This window comes from Rhinichthys klamathensis, unplaced genomic scaffold, assembly GCF_029890125.1.
Source record: "Rhinichthys klamathensis goyatoka isolate OS25496 unplaced genomic scaffold, OSU_Roscu_1.1 h1tg000223l_1, whole genome shotgun sequence".
Taxonomy (NCBI): Eukaryota; Metazoa; Chordata; class Actinopteri; order Cypriniformes; family Leuciscidae; genus Rhinichthys; species Rhinichthys klamathensis.
In genome coordinates, this window is record NW_026606747.1 from 754,444 (window position 1) to 781,528 (window position 27,085).

At 43.6% G+C, this 27,085-nt stretch overlaps 1 protein-coding gene across 1 annotated transcript; it reads right to left on the reverse strand.

The window, feature by feature from the left end:
• Positions 1 to 17: 17 nt before the first annotated feature.
• On the reverse strand, positions 18 to 25,067 carry LOC130097729 (uncharacterized). The gene is made up of 7 exons (XM_056264672.1): positions 24,542 to 25,067; positions 6,729 to 6,794; positions 6,527 to 6,615; positions 6,253 to 6,358; positions 5,800 to 5,905; positions 5,585 to 5,649; positions 18 to 234 (listed from the first exon to the last, which is right to left on the reverse strand). The coding sequence occupies exons 1-7, from the start codon at positions 24,659 to 24,661 to the stop codon at positions 151 to 153; spliced, it is 636 nt and encodes a 211-aa protein (XP_056120647.1). The 5' UTR covers positions 24,662 to 25,067; the 3' UTR covers positions 18 to 150.
• Between the last annotated feature and the right edge of the window lie 2,018 nt (positions 25,068 to 27,085).

A 27,085-nucleotide genomic window follows, 5' to 3' on the forward strand; every position in this document is an offset into this window, starting at 1 on the left:
CAGGACCCAAGAGCAGATCAATTTAGAACAGGATTTATTGTCAAAAAGGTTGAATCAAAACAATAAAAAAACATAAATTAATTGGTAGCCGAGCCACCAAGTAAGAGGGCGAGACAGAGGCAAAATCCCTTGAACAGGCTGGGGTCAAAATCAGTAGCGGACCAACAGTTTGAAGGATGAAGCAAAGGCAATATTCCAGGACGAGAGCAGAGGGTCAAAAACCGGGTGAGCAAGCTGAGTCGAGATAGGGAACAGGAAATAGGCACACACAAAAAAACAACAATATTAAAAAATCAGAAACTGCTTTAACCCCTTGAGCCGCAGGGATCACTGGTGATCCCAAATTTTACATTGTTTACATTGATCGCGTGTTTACAATATCATTTTGTCAAGTAATAAGGTTAACCAATACATTGTTTGAAAGATACGACACTGTACATTCGTCTCGTTATAAGCATTATACAATCAAGATAACTTTGCAACCGGTTTTTGTTATTCTTTATCAACATAAACAATGTGATACAACTATGAAGAGGAGGGGGGGGGGCTTACCTTTTTTGTGTTGTTGAAATGTAATGCTTGGCAGAATAATGATGACATCGATCTTTTTACCATGGGAAGAGTCCAGTATATGATGTCCATGGTAACGATTTGTCCAAAAATATGCAAACTGTTAAAAATATCCATATAACTTCTATTGTTTACATCCTGAAATTTGCTAATCACGAGGGCGTTGTCCCGTTTATTCGACGAACTATCCACATCTAGTGCATTATTCAATGAAACATAACATATCAGTGTTTTTAGTAGAGTGTCTGGAAATGAATGAGATCGGTCCAGAAGATGTCCGATGAAAACTGGCCATGTAATTTTAGAAAGAAGTGAAGGATGTCAGACGCTTTTGGTGACGTATGATCATGCATAATGCAAATATGTGTGGTAAAAAATAAACCAATAGCAATGGAAACTGTTGTGTTGTCACCCAAAGTGAAAGCCTATGCCATAACGAATACGCACATGTGATGATTTGCATAATCTCGCGTTTATAACAGTGTTCCTTTGTGAGCGCAACCATTTGCTTCCCTGGAAATTTACGCACACGTGACAGTCATGACGCACAGAGGTCACCTGCTCGCGCTAGCACAGTAGCACTCGCTCGCTCTGTGTACATTAGCCTGCTGCAATGCGTTCACGGCGGGGACAGAAGTTATTTTCTCCTGCTGCTGCATTGGAGGAATTTCTGCGAAGCAGTGATGAAGAAAGCGTGGAATATTCAGAAGAGAGTGCTGTAACGTTATCCAGCGTCGACTTTGAAGAAGAGGATATGTTTTTGGAAGGACTCGATCAGTTTCAGGTCGGTAAGTGTCTAAACATCTAAACGTTTTGATTTTCTGCACTATTGCGGCTTAGAAGTACATTGAAAAACAGTGAAAATTCGTTGTGATTCAAGCGCTGAATTAGAAGAAACCCTATACAACATTGAACATATTACTCTATGTAATGTTAGCTATAGGCTATTGTTTTGTGTGTAAGTTAGAACGCAAGACGAAGTTTACAAAATCAAACTTTTCAGAGAAGAAAATGTAATTATATGTGTGTAAGGTAATCAGTTGTGCTAGGTGTATTTCTAATCCTTTTTGTGTAATTCAACAGTGACGAAACTTCAGATGATGCGAGGGTACCAGAGGCCTCTGGACAACATGAAAGCGTCCGTGTGTGGCTGCAGCATCTTCAGCTGCATCCAGATGTTCAAGAGGAAAGAACGGAAGAAAGAGACAGCCCAGCACTTTGTGGTAAGCAAATAACGTGAAGCAAGTAAAGTGATGTTTAGTGAGATTAAAAAAATAGCATTTGAGGGCATTATTATTGTCTGATTACAGTCTGTATTAGCTGGTAGTGTAAATGTGCAACCAGAGCAACAATAGTATGGAGGAGAATTGCTGTATGTGAATTATTTTTGAATATAAAGTCTGTAAGCTGGTAGTGTAAATGTGCAATCAGGGCAACAATAGAGTCGGTATGGAGGTGAATTGCTGTAAGCGAATGATCTTTTGAATAAAAAAGTCTGTAAGCTGGTAGTGTAAATGTGCAATCAGGGCAACAATAGAGTGGGTATGGAGGAGAATTGCTGTAAGCGAATGATCTTTTGAATAAAAAAATCTGTAAGCTGGTAGTGTAAATGTGCAATCAGGGCAACAATAGAGTGGGTATGGAGGAGAATTGCTGTATGTGAATTATTTTTGAATATAAAATCTGTAAGCTGGTAGTGTAAATGTGCAATCAGGGCAACAATAGAGTGGGTGTAGAGGTAGATTGCTGTATGTGAATGATTGTTTGAATTTCAGATTTGAAAAGGCAATAATATTTATTTATGTGTAAGATAATCAGTTATGTTAGGTGTATTTCTAATCCTTTTTGTGTAATTCAACAGTGACGAAACTTCAGATGATGCGAGGGTACCAGAGGCCTCTGGACAACATGAAAGCGTCCGTGTGTGGCTGCAACATCTTCAGCTGCATCCAGAAGTTCAAGAGGAAAGAACGGAAGAAAGAGACAGGAGCTGACAGGACATCCCACCAAAAGCAAGGTTTTTGACCCTCCTTCTCATACTTTTTGTGGGTGTCACAGTCCTGTGCACATCACCAACGACAGCAGGGCAGGTAGACGCAAATGTAAGGTGTGCCACTGGAATTCTCCTGTGAAGTGTCACAACTGTGATGTAGCTTTCTGCTACCTCCCTAAAAGGAACTGCTTTATTGATTATCATGCACAGAACAACCTCCTAGTGTGACTTCATATTTAGTCCAAAGAATGATAGCACTTTTGCAATAGGGACTGTGAGAGTATATGTACCGGGTGGACGAGTGGGCTTGACAAACCGTCCTTACCTGTGGTAAAACTCTCCTCTATGTGTGCTGGACACTTCTAGTGTGAATGACAACCTCCTGTGACTTTTTAGTCCAGTGCAGGATGGCTAATTTGCAATAGGGATTGTGAGAGTATATGTACCGGGTGAACGAACTACCAGCTAATTGACAAACCATCAACAGAACAGCACTGCCAAACTGTGCAATACTTTGTAAATAGTACATTTGTTTATTTATTTATTCAAAAAAAAGTTGGGGGGGCTTTTGAGAAATGTGTATCACTGTTGATTGCACTGAACTAAGAAACAGTTGTTTGTAACTATATACAGATGTATAAATAAAAAAAGTTTGATTTGCTAAATAATGTGTCATTCTTAACCATTAAATGGATGGTAGTGAACAAAGACTTTGTTATATATACTTTTTATAAGCAAGTTGCCAAATGTCACTTTAGGGTCCTTTTGGAGCCTTTTCAAAAAAATGCACATAACTGCATTTTTATAAACATTTAGGATGTAAACAATACACCAGAGAAAGTATTTAAGTTGTGCTTTGTCGTATTGTAATAAGAAAATATATTTAAATGATCAAAAAAACTTGTTATAGCTCATGGTAAAAGTTGGTTACCAAGTGTCCCTTTGGAGTCTCCAAGTGGCCTTTTTGGGTAGGTGCCTAGACATGCGCTGAAATAAATGCTTGTAAAAAAATCATTTTTGCTTGTATAAACTTCAAATTTGAAACATACATTGTTAAGACCTATGGCTTTAGTTTGCTTGTGTTTCCAGGCCCCTATATTTTTGCCTTAAGCATTTTTCTTTTTCATAAATATTTATTATACAAAAACAAATTCTCGTCCATTGTTTTTGAGCTTATTTATCTCTCTATTAGTATTTGCTCAGAGCAATTTTAAGTCTTTCATAGTAAACTGTCAAGTGTCAGCTTTTAAATGATACCTTGGTTTTGTGTGTAGCCAGAAGGACTAGTTAGCAACAACCATTTTATTATGGGTATGTCATTTTGCACTCGATTGCCAAAACGTGGGGCGAGTAGTAAGGGAAAGGTTTAGAAGCAACCAAAAAAGAAGACTTTCAGGCAAGGGGAAAGTGGTGATATGTACAAAAACCAAGACACACTGACAGAGAAACAAAGAAAGAGAGAAGCATAAGTAGTTTATATCACCTGGCAAATAAATTATATAGTTAAGAAACGTACAATGAAGTTTTCACGAAAAAAAAAGAAGAAAATTACCACCTTAAACCTTACATTAAGGTTGACAAACTGGGCAGATGTATGTTTTGTGTTTCCTTGTACGTTGAACACATTTGCAGTGAAACCAACGTGGGCACATATCACAGCCAGGGCCGTCGCTAGTGGGGTGAAAGGTGGTGACAATTATAGGGGCCCCCGCTGCCCAGGGGGCCCCACAAAATCCAGCAGTTATACTATTTAGGCCCCTGTTGTATGAATAATTCTAATATTTATATTAGTTGTATGCCTGAGATTTAAATGAAAACCACAAAAACGTGCAATTTGGGTAAATATTTTTCCAAATATCTGCTTCTCTTACCTCCATAAAAATGGTTTAGTCCGACCTAAAGTATTTATTAATTATTCAGTCAGAGTCAGTGACAAACATCAGATGGACCCAATAAAATTGTAAGTCCCGCCCCAGCTCGTGAACAGAACCAATCAGAGTTGAGGCGGCAGCCTGAAGTTAACGATTAACTTGGTGGAAGAGCAGGAGACTAACTGACTGAAAAATGTCGGGGAAAAGAAAACATAAATCAGGTACCAGAAATGCCAGGAAAAGACGGAGAGGGAGGCAAGGAGAGTGGTTGTATCCCAGTCGATCAAGACGTTCTTAAAGACCGGTTATTATTATTTCGCTGGGAATTAGAAAACTTCCGTCTACAGTCTGCCGTGTACAGTCATTTTTTATTATCGGTGCGCGCCACAATCGACCGAATGATTACGTGGTCTAAATTCCTGTCTTTTTACACTATTGTAAATAGAGTTTAAAAAAAAATTACACGAGTCACGACGCATTGCATTATGCATCTGATCTGCCGGCTGATGATATTTAAAACATCGAGAAAACACGAATACAACACACTGCACTTGGATGAATAAATGTAGGCCCTATTCGCTTTATTTAATAATATTACCAGTTCCATATTCTCTTTATTAAAAAATAAGGCAATAAATGGTTTTATTTTTTTAATTAGACTGCATTCTTGTCAATTTCTAAATGTTTACTTTTTGATTTATGAATTATAACAGACTGATGGGGGAAAAAAATATTACTTTTTAATAATTGGTTTTTATTATTGTTGAACAATTTCTTGCTTTTTGTTAGTTTTTATTAGTTGTAATTTTTATATAAACATTTAACTTTTAAAATAAAGGTTTTACAACAACATCACCATCTTCTGTTATATGTGGGCCTCCATGTTCATCTATTGTACAGTATATGATATTGGTGGAGGGTGGTGGGGGCCCACATCAATATTTTTTCAGGGGGCCCCGTATCCTCTAGCTACGGCCCTGATCACAGCCAATCTAAACATGTTGACAAACACATTTTGAAGTCAAGCATAGGTATTTCTGTAATCCATATCAAACAATACTTACATGGACATTATTATAATACCTTCAGTTCATATGATAAATCCAATAAAGGTTTGATAAAAGACAATATTCTTTATTGGAATGCTTACCCAGTTAGTCACTTTTTTGCCACTGTTTTTGTCCCCACATAGATGGCACAGGTCCTTCAGGTTATCTAGTTGAGGCAGAATAAACAATGTTATCATAAAACAAGTTCTTATAATATCACAAGTTTTTACACGCTAAGGAATAATCACATTTTACCAACACTGTTTAATGGTTAAGGAACAAAAGAATGAATGAAAATTGGAACTTTGAAACTTACCAGTGTGCTGCAAGACACAAGCAGCAATTTTTCTTCTCAGGGCAGCCACACTTTCCTCAGATGTAGAAAAGTGAAGCGACTCATTATTTAAGAAACATTCTGCAAACTAAAAAAGAAAAGTGATTATTAAGAATGATATGTAATCTATTTTTTTTCTCTATGTTTAAGTCTGCAAGACTGTCCTTCTGTCCTAAAATATAAGTGAGGGATTTCCAAAGAATGATGTCAATACTAGAATGATAACTACAACTTTACAACCTTAACTTCTATTGTCAACAGTAACACTCTTCCTAATATATCCTTGTGTTGTATTTCAATGGAAGTCACCATTAATTTCAATATTTATCATTGATATCCATTTACCATCCAGAATAAACATCTCCATTGTATTTACCTCTGGTGTAACACTGAGGAAAGAAAGTCATATATGGCATAATGATCCATTTAACTTACTTTCAAGACAAAGGGTCCACAGGAACTGCCATCCTGTTGGCATGAATGCGGTAATGTCTCACACACCCATTTGGGCACGTTGTAGCCCTTCTGTATCATAAAGGACCTGTAATATTTATGATTATGGGGTAAAAACAAAATAAGAATTTAATTGAACATAGGTACATTGACAACGTGACAATAAATCTCTTGAATTTGGAATTTATTAAATTAAATAGAATATCAAGAAACACCTTTAGAATTTCAGAAGATCTTGTTTTAAATGTTGATTTACCTTGTCACATTCTGACACCTTTGTACTTTTGATGTGGTCTCTCCTAGAGGATCAAATAACAGAGCCCTCTTCTCTTGTGGAATCATAATCTTAATAATAAAGATATTGCAAATGATTACAACAAAACCTTAAACGCTAAAAAAAATTGCACCCAACCACTTAAAAGATAATTAAGACTGCTTTTAAAACATATAAACAGTACCGTCAGAGTCCAGTGCTGATTTTCGTTAATGATCCCAATGATATATTTAAATTGTTTTGGATCCATCTGAAATTTCAGTTAAAATAAAATCAACATTTAATGCACAAGTATTTTGAGGTGTAGTGAGCAACAAACAAAAAAGCATCCCATGACCCAAGTTTGATTGCTGTTAAAAGAAATGACACTTTCTCCAATGTGTAATGGCCCAGCCAGACACCCAAGAAGACATTACCAAACCGACTATTTAGAATCAGAAATTAATATATAAGTAATATTGAAATAATAATAATTAACTAGAATGTACATTTCCAGAAGAAAATGTGAAGTGGTGCTTGCAGTGGCAAAACTCGCCGCTCGGTTGCTAGAGTGTGGTACATTATTGCATACGAGCCAACAACCATGTCTGTACGATGTTCTAGTGCTGAGATATAGCTTATTCATGTGTTTGTATGGTTACTAGGGTTCCCTATATGGTTGCTATGGTGTGCTTATAGAGTTTATGAGATGATATTTAAAGACTAGTTGACAGTCTGAGTCAAAAAAGGCAAACTCCATGTTTCCTCTATTTTCTGGAGCTGAGATATGGCTTGAATATGTTGTTTTATGGTTGCTAGGCTGCCCTAACTGGTTTCTAGGGCGGAATATGAAGTTATTATGTCACTACTTATTGGCTGCTTGATAGGCCGAGTCAAAAGAGCCCAACCCCAAGTCTCTATGACCTTCTGGTGAAAAGATATGACATAACAAATTTTGTGCCAATGTTAAGTCTATGGGACTTTTTTCGGCCGATTTATCGCCCGCCGGACGAACATCGTACAACCGATCGCTTAGAAAAGACATAGCACACCTCTCCTCAATGAACCGGTCGATTTGACACCTCACTCATGGGTCTACGACAAAAGGTGCGGGAGGAGTAGCGTGCCGAAGTTTTGTCTAGGTGAATAGTAATCACAATACTAGAATGTACATTTCCAGAAGAAAATGTGAAGTGGTGCTTGCAGTGGCAAAACTCGCCGCTCGGTTGCTAGTGTGCGGTTAGCTAGTTTTTAGCAAGATGCTAGCATGATTAGCATGTTGCTAGCATCATGCTAGCATGATTAGCATGTTGTTAACATTATGCTGGCATTATTAGCATGTTGCTAGCATGATTAGCATGTTGCTAGCATGTTGCTAGCATGATTAGCATGTTGCTAGCATCATGCTAGCATGATTAGCATGTTGTTAGCATTATGCTAGCATTATTAGCATGTTGCTAGCATGATTAGCATGTTGCTAGCATGATGCTAGCATGATGCTAGCATGATTAACATGATGCTAGCATGATTAGCATGTTGCTAGCATGATGCTAGCATGATTAGCATGTTGCTAGCATCATGCTAGCATGATTAGCATGTTGTTAGCATGATGCTAGCATGATTAGCATGTTGTTAGCATCATGCTAGCATCATGCTAGCATTATTAGCATGTTGCTAGCATCATGCTACCAACATGCTAGCATGATTAGCATGTTGTTAGCATCATGCTACCAACATGCTAGCATGATTAACATGTTGCTAGCATGATGCTAGCAAAAATAAGCATGTTGCAAACATGTTTTAGCTAGATGCTAGCATGATTAGCATATTGCTAGCATCATGCTAGCATGTTTAGCATGTTGCTAGCATGATGCTAGCATGGTTGCTAAGGTGTTACTAGGTGGTTGCTAGGGTATTATGGGTGGTTGCTAGGGCGTTGCTAGGCGGTTGCTAGGGTGTTCTGGGTGGTTGCTATGGTGTTGCTAGGCAGTTGCTAGGGTATTCTGGGTGGTTGCTAGGGTGTTTTAGGTGGTTGCTATGGCGTTGCTAGGCGGTTGCTAGGGTGATCTGGTTGGTTGCTAGGGTATTTTGGATGGTTGCTATGGTGTTCTGGGTGGTTGCTAGGCGGTTGCTAGGGTGTTCTAGGTGGTTGCTAGGGTGTCGCTAGTCGGTTGCTATAGTATTCTGGGTGGTTGCTAGGCGGTTGCTAGGGCGTTGCTAGGCGGTTGCTAAGGTAATCTGGGTGGTTGCTAGGGCGTTGCTAGGCGGTTGCTAGGGTGTCCTGGGTGGTTGCTAGGCGGTTGCTAGGGTGTTCTGGGTGGTTGCTAGGGCATTGCTAGGCAGTTGCTAGGGTGTTGCTAGGGTAATCTGGGTGGTTGCTATGGTGTTACTAGGTGGTTGGTAGTTGTCACAGATGGTTACTGTTGAGTTTGTAGCATTTTATTGGCATGATTTAGCACTTAGCTAATCAATATTAGCATGTAGCTATTCACTGCTAGCATGTGTAGGATGTAGCAAGTCCTGTTTGCTAGCATGAGTCAAAAGAGCCAACCCCCATCTCTATACGATGTTCTGATACAGAGATATAGGTCTTGCAAAACGGTTGCTAGGGTACTCTGTTTGGTTGCTAGGGAGTGGCTTGGCAGCTGCCAATCATGAAGCTCCAAAGTCAATGTGAATGTATAAACCAACCCCCATCTCTATACGATGTTTTGATGCAGAGATATAGGTCTTGCAAAATGGTTGCTAGGGTACTCTGTTTGGTTGCTAGGGAGTGGCTTGGCAGCTGCCAATCATGAAACTCCAAAGGCTGCTTGTCAGTATAAAAGATATAAACCAACTCCCATGCCTCTGTGACATTCAGAATGGAAGATATCCCTGTTTGAATTTTGGTTGCTAAGGTGCTTGACAATGGTTGCTAGGGAGGGGTTAAGATGTGTTGAGGTGATTCATGATTGGCTGTTTACTGCCCCGAGTCAAACGAGCCCACCCTCACGTTTCTATGACTCTTATATCCTGAGATATCCCTTTGATCTGTTTCAATGGAAGTCTATGGAACTTGTTGCTAAGGAGCTCTAAATGGTTGCTAGGGCGTGGCTAGATAGCTTCACAATGATCCTGAGAGACTGATTGGCCGTCTGAGTAAAATGAGCCCGCCCCTTTGTCTCTACGACACTGTGATCCAGAGTTATGTTCAATATAAAAGCGGTTTCTATGGTGTAGGACGGCCCATTTCATGGGCCGTCCTACACCATAGTAAGTCAATGGGGCAACTTTGGGCAGCTCCTGCCCCACAGGGGTGCAACTTTTACCCCATTGTGTGGTATATTCTTACAGAGCCTGTCAGCCTCTTCAAATGTGGTAAATTACACGTTTCTGCGACATCCTCGTTCCGAGCTACGACTCGTCAAAGTTTGACGCAATGTTAAGTCTATGGGATTTTTCGGCCGGTTTTTCGCCCCTGGGGCGAACATCGTACCCCCGATCCCTTAGGAAAGTCATAGCACACCATTCCCGAACAGGCCGCACGTTTTGACACCTCATTCATGGGTCTGTGACAAAAACTGCGGGAGGAGTAGCGCGTCAAAATTTGTCCAGAATAATAAGAATAATAATAATAACTAGAATGTACATTTCCAGAAGAAAATGTGAAGTGGTGCTTGCAGTGGCAAAACTCGCCGCTCGGTTACTAGGGTGTTCTGGGTGGTTGCTAGGGTGTTCTGGATGGTTGCTAGGGAGTTGCTAGGTGGTTGCTAGGGTGTTCTGAGTGGTTGCTAGGACGTTGCTAGGCGGTTGCTAGGATATTCTGGGTGGTTGCTAGGGCGTTGCTAGGCGGTTGCTAGGGTATTCTGTGTGGTTGCTAGGGCATTGTTAGGCGGTTGCTATGGTGTTCTGGGTGGTTGCTAGGCGGTTGCTAGGGTATTCTTGGTGGTTGCTATGGTGTTGCTAGGCGGTTGCTAGGGTTTTCTGGGTGGTTGCTAGGGCGTTGCTAGGCAGTTGCTAGGGTATCCTGGGTGGTTGCTAGGCGGTTGCTAGGGTATTCTGGGTGGTTGCTAGGGTGTTGCTAGGTGGTTGCTAAGGTATTCTGGATGGTTGCTAGGGTGTTGCTAGGCGGTTGCTAGGGTGTTCTGGGTGGTTGCTAGGGTATTCTGGGTGGTTGCTAAGCAGTTTCTAGGGTGTTCTGGGTGGTTGCTAGGGCGTTGCTAGGCAGTTGCTAGGGTATCCTGGGTGGTTGCTAGGGTAATCTGGGTGGTTGCTAGGCAGTTGCTAGTGTATCCTGGGTGGTTGCTAGGCGGTTGCTAGGCGGTTGCTAGGGTGTTCTGGGTGGTTGCTAGGGCGTTGCTAGGCAGTTGCTAGGGTGTTCTGGGTGGTTGCTAGGGCATTGCTAGGCAGTTGCTAGGGTATCCTGGGTGGTTACTAGGTGGTTGCTAGGGTGTTCTGGGTGGTTGCTAGGGCGTTGCTAGGCAGTTGCTAGGGTGTTCTGGGTGGTTGCTAGGGTGTTGCTAGGGTAATCTGGGTGGTTGCTATGGTGTTACTAGGTGGTTGGTAGTTGTCAAAGATGGTTACTATTGAGTTTGTAGCATTTTATTGGCATGATTTAGCACTTAGCTAATCAATATTAGCATGTAGCTATTCACTGCTAGCATGTGTAGCATGTAGCAAGTCCTGTTTGCTAGCGTGAGTCAAAAGAGCCAACCCCCATCTCTATACGATGTTCTGATGCAGAGATATTGGTCTTGCAAAACGGTTGCTAGGGTACTATGTTTGGTTGCTAGGGAGTGGCTTGGCAGCTGCCAATCATGAAACTCCAAAGGCTTCTTGTCAGTAAGAATGATATAAACCAACTCCCACGCCTTTGTGACATTCAGAATGGAAGATATCCCTGTCTGGATTTTGGTTGCTAAGGTGCTTGACATAGGTTGCTAGGGAGGGGTTAGGATGTGTTGAGGTGATTCAGGATTGGCTGTTTGCTGCCCCGAGTCAAATTCATGTTTCTATGACTCTTATATCCTGAGATATCGCTTTGATCTGTTTCAATGGAAGTCTATGGGAGTTGTTGCTAAGGTGCTCTAAATGGTTGCTAGGGCGTGGCTTAATAGCTTCACAATTATCCTGAGAGACTGATTGGTCGTCTGAGTAAAATGAGCCCGCCCTCTTGTCTCTATGACACTGTGACCCAGAGCTATGTTCAATACAAAATCCCTATGCAATTTACCATAGTAGGAAAAACGCATGCATTTCATGGGCCGTCCTACACCATTGTAAGTCAATGGGGAAACTTTGGGCAGCTCCTGCCCCCCAGGGGTGCAACTTTTACCCCATTGTGAGGTATGCTCTTACAGAGCCTGTCAGCCTCTTCAAATGTGGCAAATCACACGTTTCTGTGAAATCCTCGTTCGGAGCTATGAGTCGTCAAAGTTTGTCGCAATGTTAAGTCTATGGGATTTTTTTGGAAGTTTGTTCGCCCCTAGGGCGAACATCGTACCCCCGATCTCTTATTAAAACTCATAGGACTCTTCTCCTCAATAGGCCGCACGATTTGATGCCTCATTCATGGGTCTGTGACAAAAGCTGCGGGAATAGGAGGGCGCCAAACTTTTTTCCTGGAATAGTAAATGTTATACTAGAAAAATTTTCAATGGGGGTCAATGGGGCAACTTTGGGCAGCTCCTGCCCCCCAGGGGTGCAACTTTTATCCCATTGTGAGGTATATTCTTACAGAGCCTGTCAGCCTCTTCAAATGTGGTAAATTGCAGGTTTCTGCGAAATCCTCGCTCGGAGCTATGAATCGTCAAAGTTTGTCGCAATGTTAAGTCTATGGGATTTTTCGGCCGCTTTTCCGCCCCTGGGGCGACCATCGTACCCCCGATCGCTTATAAAAGTCATAGCACACCATTCCCGAACAGGCCGCACGTTTTGACACCTCATTCATGGGTCTGTGACAAAAACTGCGGGAGGAGTAGCGCGTCAAAAAGTGGCCAGAAGAATAAGAATAAGAATAAGAATAAGAATAAGAATAATAAACCAATGGGGGTCAATGGGACAACTTTGGGCAGCTCCTGCCCCGCAGGGGTGCAACTTTTACCCCATTGTGAGGTATTTTCTTACAGAGCCTGTCAGCCTCTTCAAATGTGGTAAATCGCAGGCTTCTGTGAAATCCTCGTTCGGAGCTATGAGTCGTCAAAGTTTGTCGCAATGTTAAGTCTATGGGATTTTTTGGAAGTTTGTTCGCCCCTGGGGCGAACACCGTACCCCCGATCGCTTATAAAAGTCATAGCACACCTCTCCTCAATAGGCCGCACGTTTTGATGCCTCATTCGTGGGTCTGTGACAAAAGCTGCGGGAGGAGTAGCGCGTCAAACTTTTTGGCGGACTCCAAAAAAGCAATAGTAATAGTGTTGCCTTGCTTTCAGCAAGCACCACTAATAAGTATGCACAATAACACTAGTGTTGCTTTGCCATAGGCAAGCACCACTAACTAGAATGTACATTTCCAGAAGAAAATGTGAAGTGGTGCTTGCAGTGGCAAAACTCGCCGCTCGGTTGCTAGCGTGCGGTTAGCTAGTTTTCACCAAGATGCTAGCATGATTAGCATGTTGCTAGCATCATGCTAGCATGATTAGCATGTTGTTAGCATTATGCTAGCATTATTAGCATGTTGCTAGCATGATTAGCATGTTGCTAGCATGATGTTAGCATGATTAGCATTTTGCCAGCATGATGCTAGCACGATTAGCATGTTGCTAGCATAATTAGCATGTTGCTAACATGATGCTAGCAAGATTAGCATGTTGCTAGCATGTTGCTAGCATGATGCTAGCATGATTAGCATGTTGCTAGCATGATGCTAGCATGATTAGCATGTTGCTAGCATATTGCTAGCATGTTGCTAGCATGATTAGCATGTTGCTAGCATGATGCTAGCATGATTAGCATGTTGCTAGCATGATGCTAGCATGTTTAAGCATGTTGCTAGCATGATGCTAGCATGATTAGCATGTTGTTAGCATCATGCTACCAACACGCTAGCATGATTAGCATGTTGCTAGCATTATGCTAGCATGGTTGCTAAGGTGTTACTAGGTGGTTGCTAGGGTATTATGGGTGGTTGCTAGGGCGTTGTTAGGCGGTTGCTAAGGTGTTCTGGGTGGTTGCTATGGTGTTGCTAGGCGGTTGCTAGGGTGTTCTGGGTGGTTGCTAGGGTGTTGCTAGGCGGTTGCTAGGGTGTTCTGGGTGGTTGCTAGGGTGTTCTGAGTGGTTGCTAGGGTGTTGCTAGGGTGTTGCTAGGCGGTTGCTAGGGTGTTCTGGGTGGTTGCTAAGGTGTTTTGGGTGGTTGCTAGGCGGTTGCTAGGGTGTTCTGGGTGGTTGTTAGGGGGTTGCTAGGGGGTTGCTAGGGTGTTGCTAGGTGGTTGCTAGGGTATTCTGGGTGGTTGCTAGGGTGTTGCTAGGCGGTTGCTAGGGTGTTCTTGGTGGTTGCTAGGGTGTTGCTAGGCGGTTGCTAGGGTGTTCTGAGTGGTTGCTAGGGTGTTGCTAGGTGGTTGCTAGGGTGTTCTGAGTGGTTGCTAGGGTGTTGCTAGGTGGTTGCTAGGGTGTTGCTAGGCGGTTGCTAGGGTGTTCTGAGTGGTTGCTAGGGTGTTGCTAGGTGGTTGCTAGGGTATTCTGGGTGGTTGCTAGGGTGTTGCTAGGCGGTTGCTAGGGTATTCTGGGTGGTTGCTATGGTGTTGCTAGGCGGTTGCTAGGGTGTTTTGGGTGGTTGCTATGGTATTCTGGATGGTTGCTATGGTGTTACTAGGTGGTTGGTAGTGTTCACATTTGGTTACTATAGAGTTTTTATAATGTTCATGGCATGATTTAGCACTTAGCTAATCAATATTAGCATGTAGCTATTCACAGCTAGCATGTTTAGCATGTTGAAAGTCCTGTGTGCTAGCATGAGTCAAAAGACCCAAACCCCATCTCTATACGATGTTCTGATGCAGAGATGTAGGTCTTGCAAAATGGTTGCTAGGGTACTCTGTTTGGTTGCTAGGGAGTGGCTTGGCAGCTGCCAATAATGAAACTCCAAAGGCTGCTTGTCAGTATGAATTATATAAACCAACCCCCATCTCTATACGATGTTCTGATATAGAGATGTAGGTCTTGCAAAATGGTTGCTAGGGTACTCTGTTTGGTTGCTAGGGAGTGGCTTGTCAGCTGCCAATCATGAAACTCCAAAGGCTGCTTGTCAGTATAAATGATATAAACCAACTCCCATGCCTCTGTGACATTCAGAATGGAAGATATCCCTGTTTGGATTTTGGTTGCTAAGGTGCTCGACAATGGTTGCTAGGGCGTGGCCAGTAAGTGTTGAGGTGATTCAGGATTGGCTGTTTGCTGCCCCGAGTCAAACGAGCCCACCCTCATGTTTCTATGACTCTTATATTCTGAGATATCCCTTTGATCTGTTTCAATGGAAGTCTATGGAACTTGTTGCTAAGGAGCTCTAAATGGTTGCTAGGGCGTGGCTTGATAGCTTCACAATGATCCTGAGAGACTGATTGGTTGTCTGAGTAAAATGAGCCCGCCCCCTTGTCTCTATGACACTGTGATCCAGAGTTATGTTCAATATAAAAGCGGTTTCTATGGTGTAGGACGGCCCATTTCATGGGCCGTCCTACACCATAGTAAGTCAATGGGGAAACTTTGGGCAGCTCCTGCACCCCAGGGGTGCAACTTTTACCCCATTGTGTGGTATGTTCTTACAGAGTCTGTCAGCCTCTTCAAATGTGGCAAATTTCACGTTTCTGCGACATCCTCGTTCCGAGCTACGACTCGTCAAAGTTTTTCGCAATGTTAAGTCTATGGGATTTTTTTGGGCCGTTTTTCGCCCCTGGGGCGACCATCGTACCCCCGATCTCTTAGAAAAGTCATAGCACACCATTCCCGAACAGGCCGCACGTTTTGACACCTCATTCATGGGTCTGTGACAAAAACTGCGGGAGGAGTAGCGCGTCAAAAAGTGGCCGGAAGAATAATAAGAAGAAGAATAATAAGTATGTGAGATAACAATAGTGTTGCTTCGCCATAGGCAAGCACCACTAACTAGAATGTACATTTCCAGAAGAAAATGTGAAGTGGTGCTTGCAGTGGCAAAACTCGCCGCTCGGTTGCTAGCGTGCGGTTAGCTAGTTTTTACCAAGATGCTAGCATGATTAGCATGATTAGCATGTTGCTAGCATCATGCTAGCATGATTAGCATGTTGCTAGCATCATGCTAGCATTATAAGCATGTTACTAGCATGTTTTAGTTAGATTCTCCCATTATGCTAGCATGTTGCTAGCATGATGCTAGCAAAAATAAGAATGTTGCAAACATGTTTTAGTTAGATGCTAGCATTATTTGCATCATGCTAGCATGATTAGCATATTGCTAGCATCATGCTAGCATGATTAGCATATTGCTAGCATCATTAGCATATTGCTAGCATCATGCTAGCATGTTTAGCATGTTGCTAGCATGATGCTAGCATGTTTAGCATGTTGCTAGCATGTTGCTAGCATGTTGCTAGCATGATGCTAGCATGTTTAGCATGTTGCTAGCATGTTGCTAGCATGATGCTAGCATGATTAGCATGTTGCTAGCATGATGCTAGCATGTTTAGCATGTTGCTAGCATGTTGCTAGCATGATGCTAGCATGATGCTAGCATGATTAGCATGATGCTAGCATGATTAGCATGTTGCTAGCATATTGCTAGCATGTTGCTAGCATGATTAGCATGTTGCTAGCATGATGCTAGCATGATGCTAGCATGATGCTAGCATGATTACCATGTTGCTAGCATGATGCTAGCATGATTAGCATGTTGCTAGCATGATGCTAGCATGATTAGCATGTTTCTAGCATATTTGTAGCATGATTAGCATGTTGCTACCATGTTACTAGCATGATTAGCATGTTGCTAGCATGATGCTAGCATGATTAGCCTGTTGCTAGCATGTTTGTAGCTAGTTGCTAGCATGATTAGCATGTTTCTAGCATCATGCTAGCATGATTAGCATGTTGCTAGCATGGTTGCTAAGGTATTACTAGGTGGTTGCTAGGGTGTTGCTAGGCGGTTGCTAGGGTGTTCTGGGTGGTTGCTAGGGCGTTGCTAGGCAGTTGCTAGGGTATCCTGGGTGGTTGCTAAGCGGTTGCTAGGGTAATTTGTGTGGTTGCTAGGGCATTCCTAGGGTGTTCAGGGTGGTTGCTAGGGTGTTGCTAGGTTGTTGCTAAGGTATTCTGGTTGGTTGCTAGGGTGTTCTGGGTGGTTGCTAGGCGGTTGCTAGGGTGTTCTGGGTGGTTGCTAGGGCGTTGCTAGGCAGTTGCTAGGGTATCCTGGGTGGTTGCTAGGCGGTTGCTAGGGTAATTTGGGTGGTTGCTAGGGCGTTGCTAGGGTGTTCTGGGTGGTTGCTAGGGTGTTGCTAGGCAGTTGCTAGGGTATCCTGGGTGGTTGCTAGGCGGTTGCTAGGGTGTTCTGGGTGGTTGCTAGGGCGTTGCTAGGCAGTTGCTAGGGTGTTCTGGGTGGTTGCTAGGGTAATCTGTGTGGTTGCTATGGTGTTACTAGGTGGTTGGTAGTTGTCAAAGATGGTTACTGTTGAGTTTGTAGCATTTTATTGGCATGATTTAGCACTTAGCTAATCAATATTAGCATGTAGCTATTCACTGCTAGCATGTGTAGCATGTAGCAAGTCCTGTTTGCTAGCATGAGTCAAAATAGCCAACCCCCATCTCTATACGATGTTCTGATGCAGAGATATCGGTCTTGCAAAACGGTTGCTAGGGTACACTGTTTGGTTGCTAGGGAGTGGCTTGGCAGCTGCCAATCATGAAGCTCCAAAGTCAATGTGAATGTATAAACCAACCCCCATCTCTATACGATGTTCTGATGCAGAGATGTAGGTCTTGCAAAATGGTTGCTAGGGTACTCTGTTTGGTTGCTAGGGAGTGGCTTGGCAGCTGCCAATCATGAAACTCCAAAGGCTGCTTGTCAGTATGAATGATATAAACCAACTCCCATGCCTCTGTGACATTCAGAATGGACGATATTCCTCTTTGGATTTTGGTTGCTAAGGTGCTCGACAATGGTTGCTAGGGCGTGGCTAGGAAGTGTTGAGGTGACTCATGATTGGCTGTTTGCTGCCCCGAGTCAAACGAGACCACCCTCATGTTTCTATGACAATTGAGTCCAGAGATATCCCTTCGATCTCTTTCAATGGAAGTCTATGGGAGTTGTTGCTAAGGTGCTCTAAATGGTTGCTAGGGCGTGGCTTAATAGCTTCACAATGATCCTGAGAGACTGATTGGTTGTCTGAGTAAAATGAGCCCACCCTCTTGTCTCTATGACACTGTGATCCAGAGTTATGTTCAATACAAAAGCGGTTTCTATGGTGTAGGACGGCCCATTTCATGGGCCGTCCTACACCATAGTAAGTCAATGGGGCAACTTTGGGCCCCTCCTGCCCCTCAGGGGTGCAACTTTTACCCCATTGTGTGGTATGTTCTTACAGAGCCTGTCAGCCTCTTCAAATGTGGCAAATTTCACGTTTCTGCGACATCCTCGTTCCGAGCTACGGCTCGTCAAAGTTTTTCGCAATGTTAAGTCTATGGGATTTTTTTGGGCCGTTTTTCGCCCCTGGGGCGACCATCGTACCCCCGATCTCTTAGAAAAGTCATAGCACACCATTCCCGAACAGGCCGCACGTTTTGACACCTCATTCATGGGTCTGTGACAAAAACTGCGGGAGGAGTAGCGCGTCAAAAAGTGGCCAGAAGAATAATAATAACTAGAATGTACATTTCCAGAAGAAAATGTGAAGTGGTGCTTGCAGTGGCAAAACTCGCCGCTCGGTTGCTAGCGTGCGGTTAGCTAGTTTTCACCAAGATGCTAGCATGATTAGCATGTTGCTAGCATCATGCTAGCATGATTAGCATGTTGTTAGCATTATGCTAGCATTATTAGCATGTTGCTAGCATGATTAGCATGTTGCTAGCATGATGTTAGCATGATTAGCATTTTGCCAGCATGATGCTAGCACGATTAGCATGTTGCTAGCATGATTAGCATGTTGCTAACATGATGCTAGCAAGATTAGCATGTTGCTAGCATGATGCTAGCATGATTAGCATGTTGCTAGCATGATGCTAGCATGATTAGCATGTTGTTAGCATATTGCTAGCATGTTGCTAGCATGATTAGCATGTTGCTAGCATGATGCTAGCATGATTAGCATGTTGCTAGCATGATGCTAGCATGTTTAGCATGTTGCTAGCATGATGCTAGCATGATTAGCATGTTGTTAGCATCATGCTACCAACACGCTAGCATGATTAGCATGTTGCTAGCATTATGCTAGCATGGTTGCTAAGGTGTTACTAGGTGGTTGCTAGGGTATTATGGGTGGTTGCTAGGGCGTTGTTAGGCGGTTGCTAAGGTGTTCTGGGTGGTTGCTATGGTGTTGCTAGGCGGTTGCTAGGGTGTTCTGGGTGGTTGCTAGGGTGTTGCTAGGCGGTTGCTAGGGTGTTCTGGGTGGTTGCTAGGGTGTTCTGAGTGGTTGCTAGGGTGTTGCTAGGGTGTTGCTAGGCGGTTGCTAGGGTGTTCTGGGTGGTTGCTAAGGTGTTTTGGGTGGTTGCTAGGCGGTTGCTAGGGTGTTCTGGGTGGTTGTTAGGGGGTTGCTAGGGGGTTGCTAGGGTGTTGCTAGGTGGTTGATAGGGTATTCTGGGTGGTTGCTAGGATGTTGCTAGGCGGTTGCTAGGGTGTTCTTGGTGGTTGCTAGGGTGTTGCTAGGCGGTTGCTAGGGTGTTCTGAGTGGTTGCTAGGGTGTTGCTAGGTGGTTGCTAGGGTGTTCTGAGTGGTTGCCTGGGTGTTGCTAGGTGGTTGCTAGGGTGTTGCTAGGCGGTTGCTAGGGTGTTCTGAGTGGTTGCTAGGGTGTTGCTAGGTGGTTGCTAGGGTATTCTGGGTGGTTGCTAGGGTGTTGCTAGGCGGTTGCTAGGGTATTCTGGGTGGTTGCTATGGTGTTGCTAGGCGGTTGCTACGGTGTTTTGGGTGGTTGCTATGGTATTCTGGATGGTTGCTATGGTGTTACTAGGTGGTTGGTAGTGTTCACATTTGGTTACTATAGAGTTTTTATAATGTTCATGGCATGATTTAGCACTTAGCTAATCAATATTAGCATGTAGCTATTCACAGCTAGCATGTTTAGCTTTGTTGAAAGTCCTGTGTGCTAGCATGAGTCAAAAGACCCAAACCCCATCTCTATACGATGTTCTGATGCAGAGATGTAGGTCTTGCAAAATGGTTGCTAGGGTACTCTGTTTGGTTGCTAGGGAGTGGCTTGGCAGCTGCCAATAATGAAACTCCAAAGGCTGCTTGTCAGTATGAATTATATAAACCAACCCCCATCTCTATACGATGTTCTGATATAGAGATGTAGGTCTTGCAAAATGGTTGCTAGGGTACTCTGTTTGGTTGCTAGGGAGTGGCTTGGCAGCTGCCAATCATGAAACTCCAAAGGCTGCTTGTCAGTATAAATGATATAAACCAACTCCCATGCCTCTGTGACATTCAGAATGGAAGATATGCCTGTTTGGATTTTGGTTGCTAAGGTGCTCGACAATGGTTGCTAGGGCGTGGCCAGTAAGTGTTGAGGTGATTCAGGATTGGCTGTTTGCTGCCCCGAGTCAAACGAGCCCACCCTCATGTTTCTATGACTCTTATATTCTGAGATATCCCTTTGATCTGTTTCAATGGAAGTCTATGGAACTTGTTGCTAAGGAGCTCTAAATGGTTGCTAGGGCGTGGCTAGGTAGCTTCACAATGATCCTGAGAGACTGATTGGCCGTCTGAGTAAAATGAGCCCGCCCCTTTGTCTCTACGACACTGTGATCCAGAGTTATGTTCAATATAAAAGCGGTTTCTATGGTGTAGGACGGCCCATTTCATGGGCCGTCCTACACCATAGTAAGTCAATGGGGCAACTTTGGGCCCCTCCTGCCCCTCAGGGGTGCAACTTTTACCCCATTTTGTGGTATGTTCTTACAGAGCCTGTCAGCCTCTTCAAATGTGGCAAATTTCACGTTTCTGCGACATCCTCGTTCCGAGCTACGACTCGTCAAAGTTTTTCGCAATGTTAAGTCTATGGGATTTTTTTGGGCCGTTTTTCGCCCCTGGGGCGACCATCGTACCCCCGATCTCTTAGAAAAGTCATAGCACACCATTCCCGAACAGGCCGCACGTTTTGACACCTCATTCATGGGTCTGTGACAAAAACTGCGGGAGGAGTAGCGCGTCAAAAAGTGGCCAGAAGAATAATAATAATAAGAAGAAGAAGAAGAATAATAAGTATGTGAGATAACAATAGTGTTGCTTTGCCATAGGCAAGCACCACTAACTAGAATGTACATTTCCAGAAGAAAATGTGAAGTGGTGCTTGCAGTGGCAAAACTCGCCGCTCGGTTGCTAGAGTGTGGTACATTAATGCATACGAGCCAACAACCATGTCTGTACGATGTTCTGGTGCTGAGATATGGCTTATTCATGTGTTTGTATGGTTACTAGGGTACCTTATATGGTTGCTATGGTGTGCTTATAAAGTTTATGAGATGATATTTAAAGACTAGTTGACAGTCTGAGTCAAAAAAGGCAAACTCCATGTTTCTACTAATTTCTGGAGCTGAGATATGGCTTAAATATGTTGTTTTATGGTTGCTAGGCTGCCCTAAGTGGTTGCTAGGGCGGGAATATGAAGTTGTTATGTCACTACTTATTGGCTGCTTGATAGGCCGAGTCAAAAGAGCCCAATCCCAAGTCTCTATGACCTTCTGGTCAAAAGATATGATCTCACAAATTTTGTGCCAATGTTAAGTCTATGGGACTTTTTTCGGAAATTTTTTCGCCCGCCAAACGAACATCGTACAACCGATCGCTTAGAAAAGACATAGCACACCTCTCCTCAATGAACCGGTCGATTTGACACCTCATTCATGGGTCTACGAGAAAACATGCAGGAGGAGTAGCGTGCCGAAGTTTTGTCTAGGTGAATAGTAATCACAACACTAGAATGTACATTTCCAGAAGAAAATGTGAAGTGGTGCTTGCAGTGGCAAAACTCGCCGCTCGGTTGCTAGGGTGTGTATAGCTAGTTTTTAGTAAGATGCTAACAAAATAAGCATAATGATAGCATGATTAGCATGTTGCTAGCATCATGCTACCGTGTCTTTAGCATGATGCTAACATGATTAGCAGGTTAATAGCATGTTTGTAGCTAGATGCTAGCATGATTAGCATGTTGCTAGCATCATGCTAGCATGATTAGCATGTTGCTAGCATCATGCTAGCATGATTAGCATGTTGCTAGCATCATGCTAGCATGATTAGCATGTTGCTAGCATAATGCTAGCGTGATTAGCATGTTTCTAGCATCATGCTAGCATGATTAGCATGTTGCTAGCATAATGCTAGCGTGATTAGCATGTTTCTAGCATCATGCTAGCATGATTAGCATGTTGCTAGCATCATGCTAGCATGATTAGCATGTTGCTAGCATCATGCTAGCATGATTAGCATGTTTGCTAGCATGTTTGTAGCTAGATGCTAGCATGATTAGCATGTTGCTAGCATCATGCTAGCATGATTAGCATGTTGCTAGCATCATGCTAGCATGATTAGCATGTTTGCTAGCATCATGCTAGCATGATTAGCATGTTTCTAGCATCATGCTAGCATGATTAGCATGTTGCTAGCATCATGCTAGCATGATTAGCATGTTTTTAGCATCATGCTAGCATGATTAGCATGTTTCTAGCATCATGCTAGCATGATTAGCATGTTGCTAGCATCATGCTAGCATGATTAGCATGTTGCTAGCATCATGCTAGCATGATTAGCATGTTGCTAGCATCATGCTAGCATGATTAGCATGTTGCTAGCATCATGCTAGCATGATTAGCATGTTTGCTAACATGTTTGTAGCTAGATGCTAGCATGATTAGCATGTTGCTAGCATCATGCTAGCATGATTAGCATGTTGCTAGCATCATGCTAGCATGATTAGCATGTTTCTAGCATCATGCTAGCATGATTAGCATGTTGCTAGCATCATGCTAGCATGATTAGCATGTTGCGAGCATCATGCTAGCATGATTAGCATGTTTGCTAGCATGTTTGTAGCCAGATACTAGCAAGATTAGCATGTTGCTAGCATCATTTAGCACTTAACTAATCGATATTAGCATGTAGCTATTCACAGCTAGCATGTTTAGCATGTTGAAAGTCCTGTGTGTTAACATGAGTCAAAAGACCCAACCCCCATCGCGATACAATGTTCTGATGCTGAGATATAGCTGTTACAAAATGGTTGCTAGGGTACTCTGTTTGGTTGCTAGGGAGTGGCTTGGCAGCTGCCAATCATGAAACTCCAAAGGCTGCTTGTCAGTATGAATGATATAAACCAACCCCCATCGCGATACAATGTTCTGATGCTGAGATATAGCTGTTACAAAATGGTTGCTAGGGTACTATGTTTGGTTGCTAGGGAGTGGCTTGGCAGCTGCCAATCATGAAACTCCAAAGGCTGCTTGTCAGTATGAATGATATAAACCAACTCCCATGCCTCTGTGACATTCAGAATGGAAGATATCCCTCTTTGGATTTTGGTTGCTAAGGTGCTCGACAATGGTTGCTAGGGCGTGGCTAGGAAGTGTTGAGGTCATTCATGATTGGCTGTTTGCTACCCCGAGTCAAACGAGACCACCCTCGTGTTTCTATGACACTTCTATCCGGAGATATCCCTTCCATCTCTTTCAATGGAAGTCTATGGAACTTGTTGCTAAGGTGCTCTAAATGGTTGCTAGGGCGTGGCTTAAAAGCTTAACAATGATCCTGAGAGACTGATTGGTCGTCTGAGTAAAATGAGCCCGCCCCTTTGTCTCTACGACACTGGGATCCAGAGTTATGTTCAATATAAAAGCGGTTTCTATGGTGTAGGACGGCCCATTTCATGGGCCGTCCTACACCATAGTAAGTCAATGGGGCAACTTTGGGCCCCTCCTGCCCCCCAGGGGTGCAACTTTTACCCCATTGTGTGGTATATTCTTACAGAGCCTGTCAGCCTCTTCAAATGTGGTAAATTTCACGTTTCTGCGACATCCTCGTTCCGACCTACGACTCGTCAAAGTTTGACGCAATGTTAAGTCTATGGGATTTTTCGGCCGGTTTTTCGCCCCTGGGGCGAACATCGTACCCCCGATCGCTTATAAAAGTCATAGCACACCATTCCCGAACAGGCCGCACGTTTTGACACCTCATTCATGGGTCTGTGACAAAAACTGCGGGAGGAGTAGCGCGTCAAAAAGTGGCCAGAAGAATAAGAATAAGAATAAGAATAAGAATAAGAATAAGAAGAATAAGAATAATAAGTATGTGAGATAACAATAGTGTTGCTTCGCCATAGGCAAGCACCACTAATAAGAAGAAGAAGAATAATAAGTATGTGAGATAACAATAGTGTTGCTTCGCCATAGGCAAGCACCACTAATTAATATATTAATCAGAAAAAAGGTTTTGCCCTATAAGTAAACAACTAACATTCTACCATCCATCAAACAATTAGATTTCTATTCTCTCCACTTTACTTTAAAGCATACTGACCTTTAGCATTTTACTATCTTTTAATAGTGTTGTTACTTTTCTTGTATATATTTTATAAATCAATTAGAATTTGTTACAACTGTGTCTTCCTTGTGTTGACAATGCAGTAACAGGCTCTACAAATTGGATCATTTATATTGTCAAGGCGACTCCATGACTGATGCCCCAAGGTAAAAGCAGGGACATATTACTTGACCCACACACAGACACACACAAGAGTACGTGGGACCAAAACTCGCATTACCTCTATTGTCTGTTGTATGATATAATACACAACTGATGACTGTGTGAAGATCAGTTACATCTATGTTAATCACATTTATATTGCAGTGTGCAAAAAATTGTGTACTAACCTTGACCTTTGCTTTTTTATGCTTCCAGATGTCACTCATTTCGTATGAATCAATGCACACAGCCTTGTTCGTTGAATCCTTGTTGTATTTCTTGACCAAAATGTGCATATAAGCATTCATGACCTGACAGGAATGAATGAAGGCATATTAGATTCCCATAAGAAAAAATATTCACAGAGTTCATCCGTTTAATAATGTCTAATGTTTACTTTAGATGGACAATTTCATTTTGAACTTTGGAGTTTTTCTTTTATTTATTTCGTTTTTCTTTTGGAGACATTATTTTTTTACATTATTTTTGTTGAAACAGTTTGAAATGAAGTGGCTTCATTCACAAACTGTTGGATTTCATTAACACACTTATGAGATGTGTTCTCAAGGTATACAAATCTGTACACTGAGGAAACCAATAAGAAAACCCAAACCATTTCAGAAAATAAAAAATGTATTTACTTATTTTGCCAACATAACATGTTGGACAAACACATTATTATACTGACTAGATAAAAAAAAAAAAACCTCAAGAGACAAGAGGCCAATTTAAAATAAATACTAAACAACATTATTATTATAACTGTCTAAATTGTTGTTTAAGTGCATACGTGATTCTATATCTGACAAAATCACAACTCCTGGGGATGCTGTGGCATGGACTGGTGGTGGAGATGCCCGTGAGGAGGGGCCTGAAGAGACCACGTGGATTGGTGGTGGAGACTGTGGTGATGGCACTGGTGGTGGAGATGCCCGTGAGGAGGGGCCTGAAGAGACCACGTGGATTGGTGGTGGAGACTGTGGTGATGGCACTGGTGGTGGTGATGCCGGTGAGGAGGGGCCTGAAGAGACCACGTGGATTGGTGGTGGAGACTGTGGCGATGGCACTGGTGGTGGCAATGCCGGTGAGGAGGGGCCTAAAGAGACCACGTGGACTGGTGTTGGAGAATGTGGCGATGGCACTGGTGGTGGCGATGCCGGTGAGGAGGGGCCTGAAGAGACCACGTGGACTGGTGTTGGAGACTGTGGCGATGGCACTGGTGGTGGCGATGCCGGTGAGGAGGGGCCTGAAGAGACCACGTGGACTGGTGTTGGAGACTGTGGCGATGGCACTGGTGGTGGCGATGCCGGTGAGGAGGGGCCTGAAGAGACCACGTGGACTGGTGTTGGAGACTGTGGTGATGGCACTGGTGGTGGTGATGCCGGTGAGGAGGGGCCTAAAGAGACCACGTGGACTGGTGTTGGAGACTGTGGCGATGGCACTGGTGGTGGCGATGCCGGTGAGGAGGGGCCTGAAGAGACCACGTGGACTGGTGTTGGAGACTGTGGTGATGGCACTGGTGGTGGTGATGCCGGTGAGGAGGGGCCTAAAGAGACCACGTGGACTGGTGTTGGAGACTGTGGCGATGGCACTGGTGGTGGCGATGCCGGTGAGGAGGGGCCTGAAGAGACCACGTGGACTGGTGTTGGAGACTGTGGTGATGGCACTGGTGGTGGTGATGCCGGTGAGGAGGGGCCTGAAGAGACCACGTGGATTGGTGGTGGAGACTGTGGTGATGGCACTGGTGGTGGAGACTGTGGTGATGGCACTGGTGGTGGAGATTGTGGTGAAGGCACTGGTGGTGGTGATGCCTGTGATGGCACTGGTGGTGGAGATTGTGGTGAAGGCACTGGTGGTGGAGACTGTGGTGATGGCACTGGTGGTGGAGATTGTGGTGAAGGCACTGGTGGTGGTGATGCCGGTGATGGCACTGGTGGTGGAGATTGTGGTGAAGGCACTGGTGGTGGTGATGCCGGTGATGGCACTGGTGGTGGAGATGCCGGTGATGGCACTGGTGGTGGAGATGCCGGGGATGGCACTGGTGGAGGAGATGCCGGTGATGGCACTGGTAGTGGTGATGCCGGTGATGGCACTGGTGGTGGAGGAGATGGGGGTGTTGGCACTGCTGGTGGAGATGCTGGTGAGCAGGGGGATGCAAAGACCACAGGAACTGAAACTGATGGTGATGAAGACTTTATTTTATGTGGGATGCGGGGTTGCTCCTCAACATGTAGCCTCAAATGATCTACATTTATTCTTGGGAATTTCACCCCCCCCCACCCCCCCCCCCCCCCTCACCTTCCAGGTCTGCACTTTTCCCTTCCAATAAAGTGATAGTATAGGGGCCAAGAAAGTTTGCCTCCAGTTTGCCACCCTTCCTTTGTTGGCTCCTTCTGTTTTGCCTCCACACTCTGTCCCCCACTTTAAAGTTGTTCAGGGCTTTCTTTTTTGTTTGGCGCCTAACCCTCTCTTGTGACGCTCTAGTATTGATATGAGCCTCGGTTAAAGCCTCGCTCATGGCAATAGCCGATTCCGTCAATTCTTCAACCGACATTGTGTCCTCCACACTCTTGTCAATCTGACAAAAAGTGCAGGACAATACTGTTAAAACAGTGCTACCTATTTATAATTAATGATATTTATTTGAAAATTATAACAATCTGCAGTTACCTGATAGTGCTCAGGGATTTCGGAACGGTAACGGGCCTCTCTTCCAAACATTAAAAAGTACG